The sequence below is a fragment of the Oncorhynchus keta genome, unplaced genomic scaffold, assembly GCF_023373465.1.
Source record: "Oncorhynchus keta strain PuntledgeMale-10-30-2019 unplaced genomic scaffold, Oket_V2 Un_contig_4883_pilon_pilon, whole genome shotgun sequence".
Taxonomy (NCBI): domain Eukaryota; kingdom Metazoa; phylum Chordata; class Actinopteri; order Salmoniformes; family Salmonidae; genus Oncorhynchus; species Oncorhynchus keta.
In genome coordinates, this window is record NW_026288012.1 from 82,501 (window position 1) to 104,233 (window position 21,733).

Genomic DNA, 21,733 nt, shown 5'->3' on the forward strand with positions numbered 1-21,733 from the left:
CCACCTGTAGCTGAGTTGTATTAGCGCCAATAGAAAGTATCCCACCTGTAGCTGAGTTGAGCCAATAGAAAGTATCCCACCTTAGCTGAGTTGTATTAGCGCCAATAGAAAGTATCCCACCTGTAGCTGAGTTGTATTAGCGCCAATAGAAAGTATCCCACCTGTAGCTGAGTTGTATTAGCGCCAATAGAAAGTATCCCACCTGTAGCTGAGTTGTATTAGCGCCAATAGAAAGTATCCCACCTGTAGCTGAGTTGTATTAGCGCCAATAGAAAGTATCCCACCTGTAGCTGAGTTGTATTAGCGCCAATAGAAAGTATCCCACCTGTAGCTGAGTTGTATTAGCGCCAATAGAAAGTATCCCACCTGTAGCTGAGTTGTATTAGCGCCAATAGAAAGTATCCCACCTGTAGCTGAGTTGTATTAGCGCCAATAGAAAGTATCCCACCTGTAGCTGAGTTGTATTAGCGCCAATAGAAAGTATCCCACCTGTAGCTGAGTTGTATTAGCGCCAATAGAAAGTATCCCACCTGTAGCTGAGTTGTATTAGCGCCAATAGAAAGTCTCCCACCTGTAGCTGAGTTGTATTAGCGCCAATAGAAAGTAGAAGTGGTCCTTCTGTGGCTCAGTTGGTAGAGCATGGCGCTTGTAACGCCAGGGTAGTGGGTTCGATTCCCGGGACCACCCATACGTAGAATGTATGCACACATGACTGTAAGTCGCTTTGGATAAAAGCGTCAGCTAAATGGCATATATTATTTATATTATTATTATTTATTATTATTTATCCCACCTGTAGCGAAGGTGTTGTGGACCCCGTGGAAGGAGATGGCGTTGACAGGATAGACCTGTTCTATGCCGTTCTCCTTCAGCCGGTGGCACTTGAAGGCGTACTTCTTCTTCTGCACTGGCTGGGGTCCAGGTACTCCACAGCAACACGTCCTTCTATGGAGCTCAGGACATAGCCCTACAAAAACAAGACAATAGACACCTGGTCTCACCGGACAGACAAAGACAACGATGTGTGGTCCTGTCGGGCTCAGCTGGTTAGAGTGCGGCGCTTAGCAATGCCAAGGTCATGGGTTCAAGTCCCGCAAGGGGATCACATAGGCCTGCTGAAACATGTATGATGTCACCGTACGTTGCTGTGGATAAAAGCATCATCTAAGTGACGTTTAGTATTGTGTTTGTTTGTTAGGGAAGGCCCTGATGGCTCGTGTCTGGTACTGAGCTAGTCTAGAGGTTTACCTGAGCCCTGATGGCTCGTGTCTGGTACTGAGCTAGTCTAGAGGTTTACCTGAGCCCTGATGGCTCGTGTCTGGTACTGAGCTAGTCTAGAGGTTTACCTGAGCCTAGAGGTTTACCTGTTTGTTAGGGAAGGCCCTGATGGCTCGTGTCTGGTACTGAGCTAGTCTAGAGGTTTACCTGAGCCCTGATGGCTCGTGTCTGGTACTGAGCTAGTCTAGAGGTTTACCTGAGCCCTGATGGCTCGGGTCTAGCTAGTCTAGAGGTTTACCTGTTTGTTAGGGAAGGCCCTGATGGCCGTGTCTGTACTGAGCTAGTCTAGAGGTTTACCTGAGCCCTGATGGCTCGTGTCTGGTACTGAGCTAGTCTAGAGGTTTACCTGTTTGTTAGGGAAGGCCCTGATGGCTCGTGTCTGGTATTGAGCTAGTCTAGAGGTTTACCTGAGCCCTGATGGCTCGTGTCTGGTACTGAGCTAGTCTAGAGGTTTACCTGTTTGTTAGGGAAGGCCCTGATGGCTCGTGTCTGGTACTGAGCTAGTCTAGAGGTTTTAGCCCCTGATGGCTGTTTTATTGAGCTAGTCTAGAGGCCCTGATGGCTCCTGGTACTGAGCTAGTCTAGAGGTTTACCTGTTTGTTAGGGAAGGCCCTGATGGCTCGTGTCTGGTACTGAGCTAGTCTAGAGGTTTACCTGAAGCCCTGATGGCTCGTGTCTGGTACTGAGCTAGTCTAGAGGTTTACCTGTTTGTTAGGAAGGCCCTGATGGCTCGTGTCTGGTACTGAGCTAGTCTAGAGGTTTACCTGTTTGTTAGGGAAGGCCCTGATGGCTCGTGTCTGGTATTGAGCTAGTCTAGAGGTTTAGAGGCCCTGATGGCTCGTGTCTGGTACTGGAGCCCTATTCCTAGAGGTCCCAGACCAACACCTCCCTCCCTGTCTGTCCTGAGCTATCTAGCCGGTCACCTGGCCACAGAGCTAGTCTAGAGGTTTACACCTTTGTTAAAAAAGGCCCAATGGCTCGTGTCTGGACTGAACAGTCAACCAGCAATCGATCTCGTCTCAACGTCCATATGGAGTTTTATGTCCCATGGCTCTCAACTGAGCAGACTATTACCTTTTTTTAAAGGCTTTGATGGCTCGTGTCTGGTACTGAGCAATAGAGGTTTACCTGACCTGATGGCTCTGTCTGGTACTGAGCAGTCTAGGTTAGGGAAGGCCCTGATGGCTCGCTTTGGTCAGGTACTGAGCTAAAGATATTAAAACCAGCCCTGATGGCTGTGTCTGGTCTTCATGAAGAGGCTGTTTGTTAAAAGCCCAGGACTGTTTCATACAGAGTTTAGATAGAGCCCACCTTTCAGGTTGTGTGAGAGGTTTACCTGAGCCCTGTGGCTCGTGGGTCCTGGGGTTTCCCACAGCCCTGATGGCTCGTGTCTGGTACTGAGCTAGTCTAGAGGTTTACCTGAGCCCTGATGGCCTGGTTAGTCTAGAGGTTTACCTGTTTGTTAGGGAAGGCCCTGATGGATGTCTGGTATTGTAGCTACACGTCTAAGGGTTTACCTGAGCCCTGATGGCCGTGTCTGGTAAATAAGAGCACGGTTTCCTGTTTGTTAGGGAAGGCCTGACCATTCTGGTATTGAGTGTCTAGAGGTAGCCCTTGTGACTGAGCACTTTTACCTGTTTGTTAGGGAAGGCCCTGATGGCTCGTGTCTGGTACTGAGCTAGTCCAGGTTTACCAGCCCTGATGGCTGTGTCTGGTACTGAGCTAGAGAAGAGGTTTACCTGTTTGTTAGGGAAGGCCCTGATGGCCCTCGTGTCTGGTACTGAGCTAGTCTAGAGGTTTACCTGTTTGTTAGGGAAGGCCCTGATGGCTCGTGTCTGGTACTGAGCTAGTCTAGAGGTTTACCTGAGCCCTGATGCTTGTCTGGTATTGAGCTAGTCTAGAGGTTTACCTGGTGATGCTCGTGTCTGGTACTGAGCTAGTCTAGAGGTTTACCTTCTTGTTAGGGAAGGCCCTGATGGCTGTGTCTGGTACTGAGCTAGTCTAGAGGTTTACCTGAGCCCTGATGGCCGTGTCTGGTACCCAGGCTCTAGGTTTACCTGTTTGTTAGGGAAGGCCCATCTGCTGGTACACAGTCAGAGGTTTACAGTCACCCTGATGGCTCGTGTCTGGTACTGAGCTAGTCTAGAGGTTTACCTGTTTGTTAGGGAAGGCCCTGATGGCTCGTGTCTGGTACTGAGCTAGTCTAGAGGTTTACCTGTTTGTTAGGGAAGGCCCTGATGGCTCGTGTCTGGTACTGAGCTAGTCTAGAGGTTTACCTGTTTGTTAGGGAAGGCCCTGATGGCTCGTGTCTGGTATTTCAGACTGGACTCTCTCCTCTGCTGGACGTAGCCCATATTCCTCAGGTCCCAGACCAACACCCTCCTCCCTGCTGTCCCCACTATCAGCCGGTCACCAGCCACAGAGAGGGTGTACACCTTCGTTAAAAGAGACAAAAGACACCAGAACAGTCTTAAAATGTGTGAGAATCGATCTCTGATCTCAACGTCCATATGCCTGTAAGTATGTCCCATTCTCAACAAAAAACAGACTATTCATTTTTTAAAAACTTTAATACGTAGAATGTATGCACACATGACTGTAAGGAACTTTGATAAAAGCGTCTGTAAATGGCATATATTATTATTATTATATATAAAATCAGAATTGAAAATGAGGTCAACGTCTGCTTTGGTCCCTGAACAGACCCATAAAAGCCCAGGACTGTTTCATACAGAGTTTAGATAGATCCACCTTTTCAGGTTGTGTGAAGGTGCCAGCGTTGCAGGGGTCCTGGGGTCCCACAGCCTGACTGACCTATCCCAGCTACCGGTTACCATGACGTTGACCTCTGGACAGTATTCCACACAGCGGATGGGGGCGTCGTGTGTCCCAACTATTGTATCTACACGCAAGGGAGAGAAATATGGACCGTAAAAATAAATAAGAAACACGGTGCATTTAATAACAACAGGAAGCACACCATTCAGTGGTGATGTAAATACAGACACACCTTGATCTGTATTCAACATGGGTTTTCAACTGCGTGTCCAGGCCTCCACTCCAGGCATGTGTCGGGTCCTACAAGAGAAGAGATATCTGACTCTTAAACGTGTTCCTTGAGACCATTTTGACTACATTGTAACATTGTTTGTAGAAATGTACTTTTAACAGTATTGTCATGTTTCTTCTTGGGAGGGTGGTGGTAGCTAACAGTATAACTTTAGACTAGTATCGCCCCGACCCAGGCTCTAACCAGGGACCATCTGCACACATCAACAACAGTCACCCACAAAGCATCGTTTACCCATCGCTCCACAAAGCCGCAGCCCTTGCAGAGCAAAGGGGGAACCTACTTCAAGGTCTCAAAGCGAGTGACGTAACATTGAAATGCTAGTAGCGCACCACCGCTAACTAGCTAGCCATTTCACATCCGTTATACATGTGTCTGTGTGTGTAGCAAAGTAGCCAACTCTGCATTTAAAATTGAGTAACTGATTACTATGGAAACGCTTATGACAAATTAAAACTTGTTTACATAGAAAGCACAATCCAGCACAGGTGCCAGGTGAGAATACTTGATCCTCATGGAGTTGCCTGCCACATCGTAGAGCCGGACAGTACAGTCCCAAGAGGACACTAGAAGGAACTGGCCTGTACTGGGGCTGAATCACGGCAGAGATTGTCCTCTGGTCCCTGGTTCAGTTTGTACTCGTTCGAGCCAGTCATCTGCAGGGAGAGAACAGATACCAAAGCTATTAGGCCATACTGGCGTTTACGTAGGAGGGTAAGGGAGCTTTCCTGTAGAGTAGTAGTTCGAGCCCTGAAGTAGATGGAGAATGCCGGGATGTATCTCTTGAAAACCATAACATGATCAGGTAATATAATTGTTATCTTGCTAGCTAAGCTGTCATACTTGTGTTGGCGAAATAAACAAACCAGCCAACATGTAACGCAACATGACCTGTACAGTTTGATACACGAGAACGTTACTGTCCTGGAAATTCAAGAACATGAATTGGGTGTGCTGAAAATATAGCAAGGCAAACTATTTGGGAGGGTAGGTAGGCAATCAGCTAATGTAATTAACTAGCTAGTATACATAACTGGCTAGCCAGTGGATCCGCAGAAGCTGGCCAACTTGGTCTCAGCTACTTACACATTGGCTAACGTTAGCTAATCAGCTGTTTTCTATCGGGTAACATTGGCTAACGTTAGCTAATAAGCTGTTTTCTATCGGGTAACATTGGCTAACGTTAGCTAATCAGCTGTTTTCTATCGGGTAACATTGGCTAACGTTAGCTAATCAGCTGTTTTATTAGCTAATCAGCTGTTTTCTATCGGGTAACATTGGCTAACGTTAGCCAATCAGCTGTTTTCTATCGGGTAACATTGGCTAACGTTAGCCAATCAGCTGTTTTCTATCGGGTAACATTGGCTAACGTTAGCCAATCAGCTGTTTTCTATCGGGTAACATTGGCTAACGTTAGCCAATCAGCTGTTTTCTATCGGGTAACATTGGCTAACGTTAGCTAATCAGCTGTTTTCTATCGGGTAACATTGGCTAACGTTAGCTAATCAGCTGTTTTATTAGCTAATCAGCTGTTTTCTATCGGGTAACATTGGCTAACGTTAGCCAATCAGCTGTTTTCTATCGGGTAACATTGGCTAACGTTAGCCAATCAGCTGTTTTCTTTAACATTGGCTAACGTTAGCCAATCAGCTGTTTTCTATCGGGTAACATTGGCTAACGTTAGCCAATCAGCTGTTTTCTATCGGGTAACATTGGCTAACGTTAGCCAATCAGCTGTTTTCTATCGGGTAACATTGGCTAACGTTAGCCAATCAGCTGTTTTCTATCGGGTAACATTGGCTAACGTTAGCCAATCAGCTGTTTTCTATCGGGTAACAGTGGCTAACGTTAGCCAATCAGCTGTTTTCTATCGGGTAACATTGGCTAACGTTAGCTAATCAGCTGTTTTCTATCGGGTAACATTGGCTAACGTTAGCTAATCAGTTTTCTATCGGGTAACATTTAACGTTAGCCAATCAGCTGTTTTCTATCGGGTAACAGTGGCTAACGTTAGCCAATCAGCTGTTTTCTATCGGGTAACATTGGCTAACGTTAGCTAATCAGCTGTTTTATTAGCTAATCAGATGTTTTCTATCGGGTAACATTGGCTAACGTTAGCCAATCAGCTGTTTTCTATCGGGTAACATTGGCTAACGTTAGCTGCTAATATTAGCTAACTAGCGTGGATGGTGAAGGCAGGCCAAGCTAGCTATAGATTGATTATGCGTTATAGCTAGATTGTTTTGTCAATGAATTAGATTTTTTTATTTTTTTTTTACTCACCGTTCTTGGTTTACGCTAAAGTAATCTCCTTTGGTATGAAATTGGAAGAAAAAAAAATAACTCGTTTATCTTATAGACTAATATTTTCGCTTCCTCGTCCCTCTCCGCTGAAGACACTCCACAGCGGCGTTGCTACACGAGTGAATTGATTGGTCAGAACGAATAACCAACTTTCCCGCCTGGCTCGTGATTCTTTGAAAATTATCTTCCGTTGTCGAGTACATGGGTCATGTGATATGGGACATACTTCAAATGACCGTATCTAAAAACCCTGTTGTTGTCGAGGACATGGGTCATGTGATATGGGACATACTTCAAATGACCGTATCTAAAAACCCTGTTGTTGTCGAGGACATGGGTCATGTGATATGGGACATACTTCAAATGACCGTATCTAAAAACTAGTTTGACAGCTCCGTTGTCGTTTTTAGAAGAATTGTTAAATAAATGTTAACTGTTTGGTTGTAATATCATCACCTCTTGAAGAACATATTCAGACCTACAAAATGTCATATTATTCCATTGCGCAAATGTTGTTCTAATCTTTAAAGTTATACAGCAAGTAACTGCTTGCTTTTCACGACCAGTAAACATTAATAATCATGTAATTTCAGATATGTAGGATAGCCTCACGATATATCTTAATATTGGCCGCCATTAATTTGATATTTGAGAGATATAAAATTAAACTGAACAAATATGACAAGTGTGAGTGGTTTTGGTTAATTTCCCATGTTTTGTGGGCTCTGTCTGTCTAGCAGCAGAATGGCGCATTTGCCATGGTCCTTCATGCCCCGTGTACACGAGCACAAGCCGCGGCGCGGTGAAACACCGCTTCCCATTCATTTTCAATGGAAGGGGGCGGGGACCTTCGGGCGGTGCGAACATGGCGTGGGAGGCGGTGAAACATATCAACTTTACCCAAATGTATGCAAATCACCAGCGCGACCGCTGGGCAATGACCAATCATATCGAGTGGCTCCCATGACAAAGTTGAAGCTATGCGCCCCAAGGCTGGAGACTTTCTTCATGCAAAGATGGCTGACAAAAATACTAGGATGGAAGTAAATGTGATTATAATGTCATAACGAATCATGCAAAAAATGTCCAGTTGAGAGGAATATGTTAGTTCATGTAGAGACAAACGATTACGTAAATATATTTTTTAATCATAAAGTTAATTTACAAAAAGCATGATATAGCAAGCTAGCTGACTAGCAAACATTAGCTAGCTAGCTTTATGGGTGTTGTGACAAGAGTATGAAATTATAATTCTGGTTGTTTCGTGTTTTAGGGACACCTGAAACAACCAGCAAACCAGGCTGTCATCTTGTGAAACCGTGGATGTAAAGAATCTAGAATTTACGGCAAATTGAATGTACAATTTTGTAAGCTTGTCTTGCTTATTTTTGCCATGCAATGCAGAGATTAAATAACGTAGCTAGCTAAACTATTTTCTTGCTTATTGTGCAGTGGAGGATAACAATACCTGGATGTGTAGCCGATCTGTGTACGTGTAACAGTATAGCTTCCGTCCGTCTCCTCAACCTGGGCTTGAACCAGGGACCCTCTGCACACATCAACCACAGTCACTCACAAAGCATCGTTACCCATCCCGCCACAAAATCCACAGCCCTTGCAGAGCAAGGGGGAACAACTATTTCTAGGTCTCAGAGCGAGTGACGTCACCAACTGAAACACTATTAGCGCGCACCACCGCTAACTAGCTAGCCATTTCACATCGGCCACATATGGACCTTAAAACGTTTGGTATACATAGTTCAGAACCTAGCTATGAACCTCAGCTATCATAGCCAGTTGTATCATCTTCAAACCAGTCTGAATGACATTAATGAAGCCAATAGATTGAGTAGAATATAATAACTTTGTGCCAAGGATGCATGTCTAAAATACATGTCGTTATCACCGTGAGATCCCCACATTGTAGCCTGTACATTTAATATATTCACTGATCATGTACTCTACCTTGGTAAATAAAGGTGCAGTTCAGGTATGAATGTCTTTGAAATAATTTTTCAGTCATATCCGATACCAGGAGTATCAAACTCCAGTGTCTGCATGTATGTATTACAATTATACCCTTCAACGGTGTTTACCAGTAGAGCGTTGGACTAGTAACCGGAAGGTTTCAAGTTCAAACCCCTGAGCTGACAAGGTACAAATCTGTCGTTCTGCCCCTGAACAGGCAATTAAACCACTGTTCCTAGACCAGTTAACCCACTGTTCCTAGACCAGTTAACCCACTGTTCCTAGACCAGTTAACCCACTGTTCCTAGACCAGTTAACCCAACTGTTCCTAGACCAGTTAACCCACTGTTCCTAGACCAGTTAACCCACTGTTCCTAGACCAGTTAACCCACTGTTCCTAGACCAGTTAACCCACTGTTCCTAGACCAGTTAACCCACTGTTCCTAGACCAGTTAACCCACTGTTCCTAGACCAGTTAACCCACTGTTCCTAGACCAGTTAACCCACTGTTCCTAGACCAGTTAACCCACTGTTCCTAGACCAGTTAACCCACTGTTCCTAGACCAGTTAACCCACTGTTCCTAGACCAGTTAACCCACTGTTCCTAGACCAGTTAACCCAACTGTTCCTAGGCCGTCATTGAAAATAAGAATTTGTTCTTAACTGACTTGCCTCGTTAAATAAAGGTCCAATATTTATAAATACATAAATAAACACACTAGTTAAAGGCTGATTTGTCATTCATATATACAGAAAAATATATTTTTTAAAACAGTACACTACACTTCTTATGCGTCACGTAAATACTCTAAAACCAGTTAATCTCCTTATCAAATTCCCTTCATCTGCATTGATCTGATAAACACAGGACAGGTGCACTATTTCATCAAACGAGACTTAATTTCAACCAGTAGAGAATGTGAAACGCTTTATTGAAAGAAGTTAATTATCCAAGTGTTATAAATACATGCATTATAAATATTATAATTGTAATATTATATTATAAATATAAGTTCAATCTGTACTTCAATGCACATCTGTTGAGCGTTATAAAAACAGAGGAAGAAAGAGGAGGTGGAGAGAGAGGTGTAAAAGACAGAAAGGGAAAGAGGTAAGAACATAGGGGCAGGGAAGGCAGCACATGATTAATGAATCACGGTGCCACCCTAATATTCTCTCAGTTCATCACAATGACATAATAGTGTCTCTCGTCGGGCCCGAAGGTTATCTTAAGAGCGGGTGAGGTGACGATGACGGGACTGGGGGTTGGCATCCTCTCTCACATCAAATCATACCTGCAGACGAGAGACAGATGGAATTAGCATGTTTCAGCCTTGTGTTCTTTATATGTTTTATTTTAGCACTCAAGTCATCATAATAAGAAGGTGAAGTGCAAAACTGACCTGGGATCATTAACTCTGGGACTACTACATCTCTTTAATAATACTTCCTGTATAATATAAACTTCCTGTATAATATAAACTGACCTGGGATCATTAACTCTGGGACTAAACTACATCTCTATCTGTAATTTCTGTATAATATAAATGTGGGATCATTAACTCTGGGCATCTCTTTAATATAAACTGACCTGGGATCTTCCTGGGACTACTGCATCTCTTTAATAATATAATATAAAACTGACCTGGGATCATTAATACTTCCTGTATAATATAAACTGACCTGGGATCATTAACTGCATCTCTTTAATAATACTTCCTGTATAATATAAACTGACCTGGGATCATTAACTCTGGGACTACTACATCTCTTTAATAATACTTCCTGTATAATATAAAACTGACCTGGGATCATTAACTGACCTGGGACTACTACATCTCTATCTGTATTTCAATTTAAAAGCATCTCTTTAATAATAATTCATGTATAATATAAACTGACCTGGGATCATTAACTCTGGGACTACTGCATCTCTTTCATAATACTTCCTGTATGATATAAACTGACCTGGGATCATTAACTCTGGGACTACTACATCTCTATCTGTATTTCAATGTAAAAGCATCTCTTTCATAATTACTTCCCTGTTGGTCTGACCAAGTGACCTCTCACCTCTGATCATGCTGTGCCCTCTCTGTCAGCCAGTTGAGATGCGCGAGGGGTTCGACCGACACAGCTGATATAACCGAGATGATTTAAGGAAAAGAAGGATGTGAAGGAGAGAGAGACTGTTATTGAGAAAATAAGGTAGTTAAAGGGACAGTGTTGAACAGGAATCTGTGTGTGTGGCCTCACCTGGTGTCCACTGGCCTCACCTGGTGTCCACTGGCCTCACCTGGTGTCCACTGGCCTCACCTGGTGTCCACTGGCCTCACCTGGTGTCCACTGGCCTCACCTGGTGTCCACTGGCCTCACCTGGTGTCCACTGGCCTCACCTGGTGTCCACTGGCCTCACCTGGTGTCCACTGGCCTCACCTGGTGTCCACTGGTCTCACCTGGTGTCCACTGGCCTCACCTGGTGTCCACTGGCCTCACCTGGTGTCCACTGGTCTCACCTGGTGTCCACTGGCCTCACCTGGTGTCCACTGGCCTCACCTGGTGTCCACTGGCCTCACCTGGTGTCCACTGGCCTCACCTGGTGTCCACTGGCCTCACCTGGTGTCCACTGGCCTCACCTGGTGTCCACTGGCTTCACCTGGTGTCCACTGGCCTCACCTGGTGTCCACTGGTCTCACCTGGTGTCCACTGGCCTCACCTGGTGTCCACTGGCCTCACCTGGTGTCCACTGGTCTCACCTGGTGTCCACTGGCCTCATCTGGTGTCCACTGGGTCTCACCTGGTGTCCACTGGTCTCACCTGGTGTCCACTGGCCTCACCTGGTGTCCACTGGCCTCACCTGGTGTCCACTGGCCTCACCTGGTGTCCAATGGTCTCACCTGGTGTCCACTGGCCTCACCTGGTGTCCACACCCCACACTAAGTGGCTGCAGAGGACTTCATGCTGAAAAACATGTACAGACACACGAGGACAAACAATACTTCGTAGTTATAGAAATAATGAAGTGTCTTCCTGTTCTCCATGGTTGGTCCCCTTGTATGTTCTTTGAAGGTGGAAGGAGCCACACTTATACACCTGAGCCGGCTCACTGCTCAACACAATCCATCAATCACATGGATACAGGAGTGTGTGGGTTATAGGGGGTCTAATGGTTCTACATAGTTTCAATATGGGTGACTTAAAATAGCCCGTTCTGTTTTACAGACATCACAACCTTACCTGAGAAGTAGAAATCAAAGGGAGAGAAACTGGGAATTGAATAACTGTTTTAAGTTCCTTCGGCGTACACATCACAGACAAACTGAATTGGTCCACCCATACAGACAGCATCGTGGAGAAGGCGCAGCAGCGCCTCTTCAACCTCAGGAGGCTGAAGAAATGTGTCTTGTCACCAAAAGCACTCACAAATTTCTACAGATGCACAATCAAGAGCATCCTGGCGGGCTGTATCACCGCCTGGTACGGCAACTGCTCCGCCCACAACCGTAAGGCTCTCCAGAGGGTAGTGAGGTCTGCATAACGCATCACCGGGGACAAACTACCTGCCCTCCAGGACACCTACAGCACCCGATGTTACAGGAAGTCCATAAAGATCATCAAGGACAACAACCACCGAGCCACTGCCTGTTCACCCCGCTATCATCCAGAAGGCGAGGTCAGTACAGGTGCATCAAAGCTGGGACCGAGAGACTGAAAAACAGCTTCTATCTCAGGGCCATCAAGACTGTTAAACAGCCACCACTAACATTGAGTGGCTGCTGCCAACACACTGACTCAACTCCAGCCACTTTAATAATGGGAATTGATGGGAAATGATGTAAAATATATCACTAGCCACTTTAAACAATGCTACCTTATATAATGTTACTTACCCTACATTATTCATCTCATATGTATATGTATATACTGTACTCTACATCATCTACTGCATCCTTATGTAATACATGTATCACTAGCCCCTTTAACTATTCCACTTTGTTTACATACTCATCTTATATGTATATACTGTACTCTATATCATCTACTGCATCCTTATGTAATACATGTATCACTAGCCACTTTAACTATTCCACTTTGTTTACATACTCATCTCATATGTATATACTGCACTCGATACCATCTACTGTATCTTGCCTATGCCGCTCTGTACCATCACTCATTCATATATCTTTATGTACATATTCTTTATCCCCTTACACTTGTGTCTATAAGGTAGTAGTTTTGGAATTGTTAGTTAGATTACTTGTTGGTTATCACTGCATTGTCGGAACTAGAAGCACAAGCATTTCGTTACACTCGCATTAACATCTGCTAACCATGTGTATGTGACAAATAACATTGGATTTGATTTGATTTGACAGACTGCATTGATTGATTGATGGATCTCGTCAAATTGGCTAATAACAGGTCATGTCCATTTGTTTTATTTTATTTAAACTTTATTTAACTAGGAAAGTCAGTTTAATTAAGAACAAATTCTTATTTACAATGAAGACCTACCAAAAGACAAAAGGCCTCCTGCAGGACCGGGCTGGGATTCAAAATAAATTAAATAAAAATATAGGACAAAACACACATCATGACAAGAGAGACAACACTACTTAAAGAGAGACAACACTACTTAAAGAGAGACAACACTACTTAAAAGAGAGACAACACTACTTAAAGAGAGACAACACTACTTAAAGAGATACAACACTACTTAAAAGAGACAACACTACTTACTACTTAAAGAGATACAACACTACTTAAAGAGAGACAACACTACTTAAAAGAGACAACACTACTTAAAGAGAGACTTAAGACAACAATATAGCATGGTAGCAACACATGACACCAGAGCATGGCAGCAACACATGACACCAGAGCATGGTAGCAACACATGACACCAGAGCATGGCAGCAACACATGACACCAGAGCATGGTAGCAACACATGACACCAGAGCATGGTAGCAACACATGACACCAGAGCATGGTAGCAACACATGACACCAGAGCATGGCAGCAACACATGACAACACAGCATGGTAGCAACACATGACACCAGAGCATGATAGCAACACATGACAACAGAGCATGGCAGCAACACATGACAACACAGCATGGCAGCAACACATGACACCAGAGCATGGCAGCAACACATGACACCAGAGCATGGCAGCAACACATGACAACAGAGCATGGCAGCAACACATGACAACAGAGCATGGCAGCAACACATGACAACACAGCATGGCAGCAACACATGACAACACAGCATGGCAGCAACACATGACACCAGAGCATGGCAGCAACACATGACAACAGCATGGTAGCAACACATGACACCAGAGCATGGTAGCAACACATGACAACAGCATGGTAGCAACACATGACACCAGAGCATGGTAGCAACACATGACACCAGAGCATGGTAGCAACACATGACAACAGCATGGTAGCAACACAAAATGGTAGAGGCACAAAACAGGGTACAAACATTAATGGGCAGACAACAGCACAACAGGGCAAGAAGGTGGCGACAACAATACAAGAAGGTCGAGACAACAATACATCTCACAAAGCAGACACAGCTGTCAGTAAGAGTGTCCATGATTGAGTCTTTGAATGAAGAGATGGAACGGTCCAGTTTGAGTGTTTGTTGCAACTCGTTCCAGTCGCGAGCTGCAGCGAACTGAAAAGAGGTGCGACCCAGGGATGTGTGCTTTGGGGACCTTTAACAGAATGACTGGCAGAACGGGTGTTAACAAGCTAACTTTCAGGGATAAACTAGATGGCTATATCCTAATATTGTTTGATTTGCTTTCCATCTATAGTGGTAATGACAGGAGTCCGACAACTTTACCAGGACGAGGACCTGCCGATGTTAAGCTTTTTCCAAAAGCCTAATCTCTCGTGAAGCACGTTAAATGATATTGTTTGCTCGCTACATATCAAATGGATATGTGCCTTCGCCTATCTTAAATGACACGATCATTGATGTTTACTGATCACGAAAAGCATGAAGTTACTTGTTGTATGATAGCAGCTAAATGTAGGCAATTGTTTTGTATGGAATAATCGGGAAGTGTGCAGTTGTGACACATCCTCAATAGGTGATGATATTAAAACTCTGGATAAGAGCGTCTGCTAAAGTTATAGCATGTATTTATACAATCCATTGAAAATGGCACGTAGTTGTCAATGATTTTCCCGGAGCTGCGGGGGCCCTTGCCCCCCAACAGCCAAATCGAACGTATTGTGACGTTTTATTTAAAACGAAGTATGTGCAAATCGAACGTAATTGTGACGTATTATTCAAAACGAAGTATATGCAAATCGAACGTAATTGTGACGTATTATTCAAAACGAAGTATGTGCAAATCGAACGTAATTGTGACGTTTTATTCAAAACGAGGTATATGCGCATTTTCTCACCAGAGATGTGATTCCATAAAAACTGACTTGTTGTCGGATGATATTTAATGTAAAGGAGCATCAAGCTAATCACCTTGCACATTCACCATCCTGTGAAGTTCATCATCATTTATTTAATCTGCAGCCTCATAAACTGCATGCTTTCCTGAGTCAAAATCAACAGCATATTGCGTGACTCCCAAGTTTACATCGATATAATAATTTTATTATATCAATATTTGCGCATAAAGGCATTTCCACCGCTATTTCTCAATCATAATTAATTTTACCGACACAAAAAGATCCCACCATGTCGAATGAACACATTTTCTGTCGGCATTTATATAAATTTACCGGCATTTCATGTTTGCATCAGCCCGTTCGGGACATTTTTCGTGCTTCAGGTAAATCATTCAGCATGAAATGGCCCACACACACATTTTCAATGTAACATTTTCTCACGTTTGCGACTTTTGTTATGAAATTTGTAACTCATAAAAACTGTATTGTTTCCTGATAGGACGGGACTGAATGACGTGACCTACCGGTATAGCCTTATTTTAGGAAAATAGGTTCTGATAGAGGGATATATGCTTGCTTCATATATGGCACCGCTTAAGGTTTTATATAGAACCGAAATTGGTTCCAGAACCCTGTATGGAATCCCATATAGAACACTACATGGAACCCAAGGGTTCTATATGGAACCGATTTTGGAAGAAGAACTCATGCGGGGGTGCCTTACAGTATATGAAGCAAGCAATATAACCCTTTTGTTTCGACCCAGAACGTTTTTTTAAAGAATCTAGAGAGGAAAATACACTGGGATAGTGGAAGGATATGTAGACATTGTTTTGTAAGGTTATTTATGATTCGGTGTGTTGTAATAAAATAGGCCTATGGCACAGCCTAATAATGAAAATATAAATAGTTTGTTTTGTAGTTAATTTATTAAATTACAATCTGGCAATCATTCTATTCAATTTTATTATAAAAATTGTACAAAGGTAAAGCTTGCATGTTGCTCCCGGGATAACATAGAGGTGTAGGGAAAGTCATTGATCCAGGGACAGGAATCCGTAGCCGGAAATTCTCTTTGAAGAAGAACGGCATCCCGACCAGAGTTTGTGCGGATGACGCGTGAGCCATGTTCACCGCATCTATCTCCGCAGAAAGCAGACGTTTCCACTTGTTCCTCCGATTCTGGAACCAAGTTTTCACCTGTATCTCTGTCAACTGGAGACTGGAGGCGAGACTAGCTCGTTCTGTACTGCTAAGGTAACGTTTCAGGTCAAACGTCGATTCTAGTTGGTAAACTTGACTCCGCGAGAATACGGTCCGAGACTTCTTCCTTGATGAGTTGGATGTTTCGTCGTCGTCAATATGACCCTTTTCTTCTGAAATAGCAGGTGATGTTTGGTTGTAGTATCTCTGGTCACCTTCTTTATAATCATGAAAAAGTTGATGTCTCTTCACCATCTCTTGCCCCAGAATTAGTCTGTTTTTGTCACCTATAAAATAGTGCAAGCACGGTAATCAATCCAAATGTTTATTCTAAACAAACGTGGCTATCTTGTTATTGTGTTAAAAAACACAGCATCATTTAAAATCAATCAAGAAACTTTATATTCGTCCATCAAGCAGTTTAAAATAATATTTTTATCAGTAGCCGAAAAATCTCGAATTAGACTTGTAATAAACAAAGAAATAAAACCATTGCTGTAGTCTGTCATTCTTTATCATCATATCTTACATCGTTCAATAGTAATAATAATAGTTATAGGTTTAATATAATGTGTCATTGTTATCAGAATAACAATCAAGTAGGCTACCCAAAAAATAAAACACAATTTATAAAGCATTTTCACTTACTTAGACAAGAAAGTGTGAGATCGTTGAGGTCATCGCGTGGGTTCTTTCCTCCAGGTAAAGGGTAGAAGTCTGTAGAATCCTCCCCGCCGCTGAATCCTTCTGAAGACACGGAGCGCATGCGTTGTCTCTGCAGCAGCCCCGCGTCGGAAACAGAATTACAACTGTCCTTGTGCGCGTCCTCGGACACAGTTCCAAGAATTGACTGAATAGTAAAATTGGAAACTGAGGTAAATGATACTTTACTGCCACCGTCTTCAGATTTCTTCATTCTGATAAACATTTAGAACCTTTAACTTCAGGCAATAAATGTGGAACCCGTTGGATATTCTTTCAGAAGCGGGTTTGTTCTCCTTCTGCAAAGTTATGTCTGAATTCCCCGAGTACCATCACTCCCATACAACGTTCAGTTACTTTGTTTGCGCGTAGGTAGGATTCTCATGGACCAATCACAAGCTGGGAAGAGACCGGGTCATTTTAAACCGTGCTGGAGCTGAGACACACGCACCAAAGCGCTCCCCAACCCAACTCAGTCTGCAACAAATTAATGCTATGCACACCTGACGTTCCACAGTCAATATTTGAATATTACACATGAAAATGCCCTTCAAGATCAAATGTTGTAGACATATAGCTCTATTTTGAATTTCCACTATTCCGTGCTGTATTATAGACACCAATTGGAGATTAATTATTGTTTGTTACAAATTAGTGAGCTGATTTCGTTGTATTTATTCCGTACAGAGATGTGAAACCAAGCCTTAATCCTCTCAGACGGATTCGGAAAGGCCAATGTGCGCCTAGTTTCTGTCTGAAAATTGGCCTTTGGCGATTTCACCATTCTGTTCTTGAAAATACCAGAATAAATTAAATGGAATTTAATTTTGTGAAGACATCTCTTAATCTTTAGTCCTATCTATGTATAGCCTATGGGCCAAATTCAAAAAAATATTGAAATATGTGTTTTGATATCAGTAATGTTGACATCATTTATTGTTTTGTCCAGAGTCATATCCCACTGAGCACACTGGCTGAATCAACGTTGTTTCCACGCCATTTCAACGACATTACGTTGAACCAACGAGGAATAGACGTATGTGCCCAGTAGGATATCTCTGGGATGAGTCATCCACTGACAATAGAGACTTATAATTAGCTAAACATCTATTATATTATATTAATAATTAAAATGCGTGCTATGCTTTTGTTGTCTATAAGTTAAAGCCTTCAGAATTGTATTGATGAATTCCAAATACCTTAAAATGAATGACACATAAAATGTTTCGCCAAAGGAGCGCTATGTTTAACTCTAAAATGTAATCTAAATGTAAGGACTGGACATACTATGTTTGATACGAAACACACATTCAACGTATAAGTCCCACGTTTTATTAAAGGTATAGATGAAAACCATGTATGTATGTTTCTAAATACACTCGGTGTAGTCGGGAACGCATTTCACGATTTATTCAGCAATGTAACAAATAAAAAAATAAAATAAAATCTCCATGTTTTGGCCATTTGGTGAAACTCTTTTTTTTGTTTTTTGTTAAATTACATTTCGCGTTGACAGCAAGTAAAAGTCTGCGATAACATTGTGAGACGGATAGCCTATGATTTTCCATACTTCAGAACATATGATTTGTCCTCACTGTCTTGCGCTATTAAAACGATATAGGTATTTTTCAGCTGTGAGCCGTTATACCGTGTACGTGAAGCGAACAGTGGAACTATATAACTATTACACATAAACGGCTATACTTGATGAAATATTAACTTTACTTAGGATTTGTTCTAATTGCTCATACAAAACATCGATGTAATTGATTGTAAAATGTCGTAGGCTACATGGAGACACAGACCTATACGTTTCCACCCTGTTTAAAAACATATAAAATCCATCAGTTAAATTAAAGCGATATCAATACCAAATGTTCAGATTACTTTGGACGCACAACGATTTAATATGAAAGTATTTGATTAGGAGGAAATATTTCAGTTTTGGACACGGGAATACAAAAAATAATAATTATAATAATAATAAATACAACATTTGTCATAATAGACCTGTACAATATACAAAGCATTTTATCCAACACCAACTATTATCATAGATTAAAAATAAATTAAAAATAGGCCTAATAATGTTTGTAATACATAAATTACAATACAGAAATATCAACACAATAAATGAGTCTCTCAAACTGGTCTCAGCAGCGGCACGGATGTGACTAGTGGATGTGAATAGTACATTTGATGAGGGAACGTTAGTAGGGACTGACTGACTGACACGTTCCCAGCGCTGCCCGTTTCCGAGCCGGTGTTGTCGTGGTACAATATGGGAACGCGGACTATCCTCTGGGCCGCGGCGTGGCTCAGATTGGCCGCTTCGAGTTCCGCGGCCAACTGTCGTTTCCACTTGTTCCTTCTGTTCTGGAACCAGATTTTCACCTGGGTCTCTGTGAGGTGTAGGGATGCCGCCAGACCTGCCCGTTCCGAGCTACTGAGGTACCGTTTCATATCGAACGTTGACTCAACCGAAACACCTGACTCCTTGAAAAGACTGTCCGCGTTTTCTTTTTCCGACACGTTTTTTTATCCGAGTTCTCGTCTTTAATTTTCCTCCAGTCATTCACCAACTCTACTTCTTCTTTGGTTCATCCCCATCACTCTGCTCCAGAACGACATCATCAGTACTTTTGTTTTTGTCGTCCTCTTGGTCGTCTTGGTCGGGTGATTTTCGCAGCAGCTCCGGTGTGTCTCGGTCCCCGCCTGTTGATGGTGTGTCTCTCACGACGGCCTTCTCAAACCCTAAACGAAATAAACGACAATGTTTATCAATCAGGGAAAACATTAATGCAACCATAAAATAAACATAAATTACTTTTTTTTAAAAACCACTATAGTTAACAATTTGATTATACTCATCCAAGTACATTTTCTTAAAAGGACCCGAATCGCCCGGTGAGTCAAATTGAGGCAGGAGGCCTAATTGTTGTGGGACATTTTGCAATATTCGACTGAAGATTCATGACAATATGAAGGTTACTTAAGACATAGTTCAACTATACATACATATGTAACTCTGTGTTGTTGTATGTGTCGCACTGCTTTGCTTTATCTTGGCCAGGTCGCAGTTGCAAATGAGAACTTCTTCTCAACTAGCCTACCTGGTTAAATAAAGGTGAAATATATATATATATTTTTTAAACATTTACTAATCATTAGTGTGACTATTATTCCAACTGATGAGTATTGCGAATAGCAAGTTTTATAGCAGCATAATTGATTTTAAAATATGTTGTAGTCTTATTTAATCCGTTATAACCAAAACATTATTTGAGGTATTCTAATGAGCTAAATGTATAATCAGAACCGATTGAATGTATGGTAGTAATCTACCTCCGGTCCTGTATAGATGTTGTCCCGATGTGCCAAGCGCGTAGGGATACCACCACGCCGACGGTCGTTCCAAATAGTGCGCCGATAATCCAAATCTCTGGGCTGGGATGTCAAAACTAGGAAAAGTTAAATCACCGATCCGGGAGAGAGAGAAACCTCCTTCCAGTAGTCCTTTGGTGGTGGCAAGCAGCGTCTTCGGTTTGGAAGGTTTACTGTCGAAGTTGAGCAGGTTCTTGATAGAGAAAGGTGAGTCTTTAGCGGGCGGACGGGTCTCCTGTTCCGTCTCTGCCTTCGCTTGTGAATGTTTATTGTCCATTTGAATGACTCACAGCAAACAAACGTCAAGAGAAACAGTTGAAGATATTTTTGCTTTATTCCGGTTACCCAAACGTGGCGTTTCAGTAAAACATAGGCCTATTTTTTTTTTATGCTTTGAGAATAAAGAAAAATATATATTTTTTAAAAAGTGCGAAATTGTATGCACTCACTTCTGTAAATCACTCTGGATAAGCGCATCTGCTAAATGACTCGAATTTAAATGTAAAATGTAGCATAAATCTTGAGGCAGGTCTGTCCTGGAATGATCGCAGCAATGATAAATGGCACAATGATCAATGCGTCAGACTTGCACCGCATTCTACTAACGATTACATAAAACTGTTAAATGCGCGCAGTCCTGGGCGATTGGGCATGTAGGCTACAATGGCAAATGGGATTTGAGATGAAACTGGAGCGCAGTGGAAGGGATGGGATAGGAGGACAAGAATAGGTAGGGTAGGCCTACGGGGGAGAAGAGAAGTGCAGAGGAAGGGAGGGAGGGGACAGGAGCAGGGTAGTAGGCAGGGTCGGCCTGCTAGGCGGGATCCTTGGGACATCCCCTATTGATTTAAAATTTAAAATGGTTTAGGTTGGGCTTAAGTATAGGGTTGAGGGTAGGAACGTCCCAAGGATCTATTTTTGCACTGACCGACAAGTCCACCCAGACTGTGTGACCCCGCCCCCCCTCCTCCTCCAGGCTGAATAGGATGGGCGTGTTTTCGGCCATGAAGTCCAATTAGAAAGCACAATGGAAGTAGATGGGTAATGCACTCAGACGTTACTAACAATTACTTACTGTCAAACAGGCACTTAATAAGTAAACTGGTGGTCCTTCTGTAGCTCAGTTGGTAGAGCATGGCGCTTGTAACGCCAGGGTAGTGGGTTCGATTCCCGGGACCACCCATACGTAGAATGTATGCACACATGACTGTAAGTCGCTTTGGATAAAAGCGTCTGCTAAATGGCATATATATACATATATATATAAACTCATGTCCTAATTGGTTGTAATGACAGGTCTACTCATGAGCAGTGCATGTACAACATGAATAGGGTGAAACTGTTCAGTCATTGTTGATGGGGTGAATGGGGGGCTGACTGACAGTTAA

General features: G+C 42.8%; 1 protein-coding gene, 1 long non-coding RNA gene and 2 pseudogenes across 7 annotated transcripts in view; all 4 read right to left on the minus strand.

The window, feature by feature from the left end:
* LOC127924997 (uncharacterized) overlaps positions 1-783 on the minus strand; it is a 2,208-nt gene extending 1,425 nt beyond the window's left edge. For all 6 annotated transcript variants that reach the window (XR_008119481.1, XR_008119484.1, XR_008119483.1 and 3 more), the window contains exons 1-2: positions 121-783; positions 1-4 (exon numbers count right to left, since the gene is read on the minus strand). The exon at positions 1-4 is cut by the window's left edge. This is a non-coding gene — a long non-coding RNA (uncharacterized LOC127924997). The remainder of the gene's footprint in view (positions 5-120) is intronic.
* Positions 1-6,917, minus strand: part of LOC127924996 (mitotic checkpoint protein BUB3-like) — a 9,758-nt pseudogene extending 2,841 nt beyond the window's left edge.
* Positions 6,918-16,004: 9,087 nt separating this feature from the next.
* On the minus strand, positions 16,005-17,747 carry LOC127924999 (homeobox protein HMX2-like). Its single transcript, XM_052509644.1, has 2 exons — positions 16,908-17,747; positions 16,005-16,546 (listed from the first exon to the last, which is right to left on the minus strand). Exons 1-2 carry the CDS (start codon positions 17,185-17,187, stop codon positions 16,011-16,013), a joined length of 816 nt encoding a protein of 271 aa, XP_052365604.1. The 5' UTR covers positions 17,188-17,747; the 3' UTR covers positions 16,005-16,010.
* An 864-nt stretch (positions 17,748-18,611) lies between these two features.
* On the minus strand, positions 18,612-21,056 carry LOC127924998 (homeobox protein HMX3-like; annotated as a pseudogene).
* Positions 21,057-21,733: the final 677 nt, after the last annotated feature.

Excerpts from the sequence above, each read along its gene's own strand:
- LOC127924999 (XM_052509644.1), bottom strand. The coding sequence starts at position 17,187 with ATGTTTATCAGAATGAAGAAATCTGAAGACGGTGGCAGTAAAGTATCA. Across the intron at positions 16,547-16,907 it reads TCTCACACTTTCTTGTCTAA|GTGACAAAAACAGACTAATT; the intron begins GTAAGTGAAAAT and ends ACTATTTTATAG.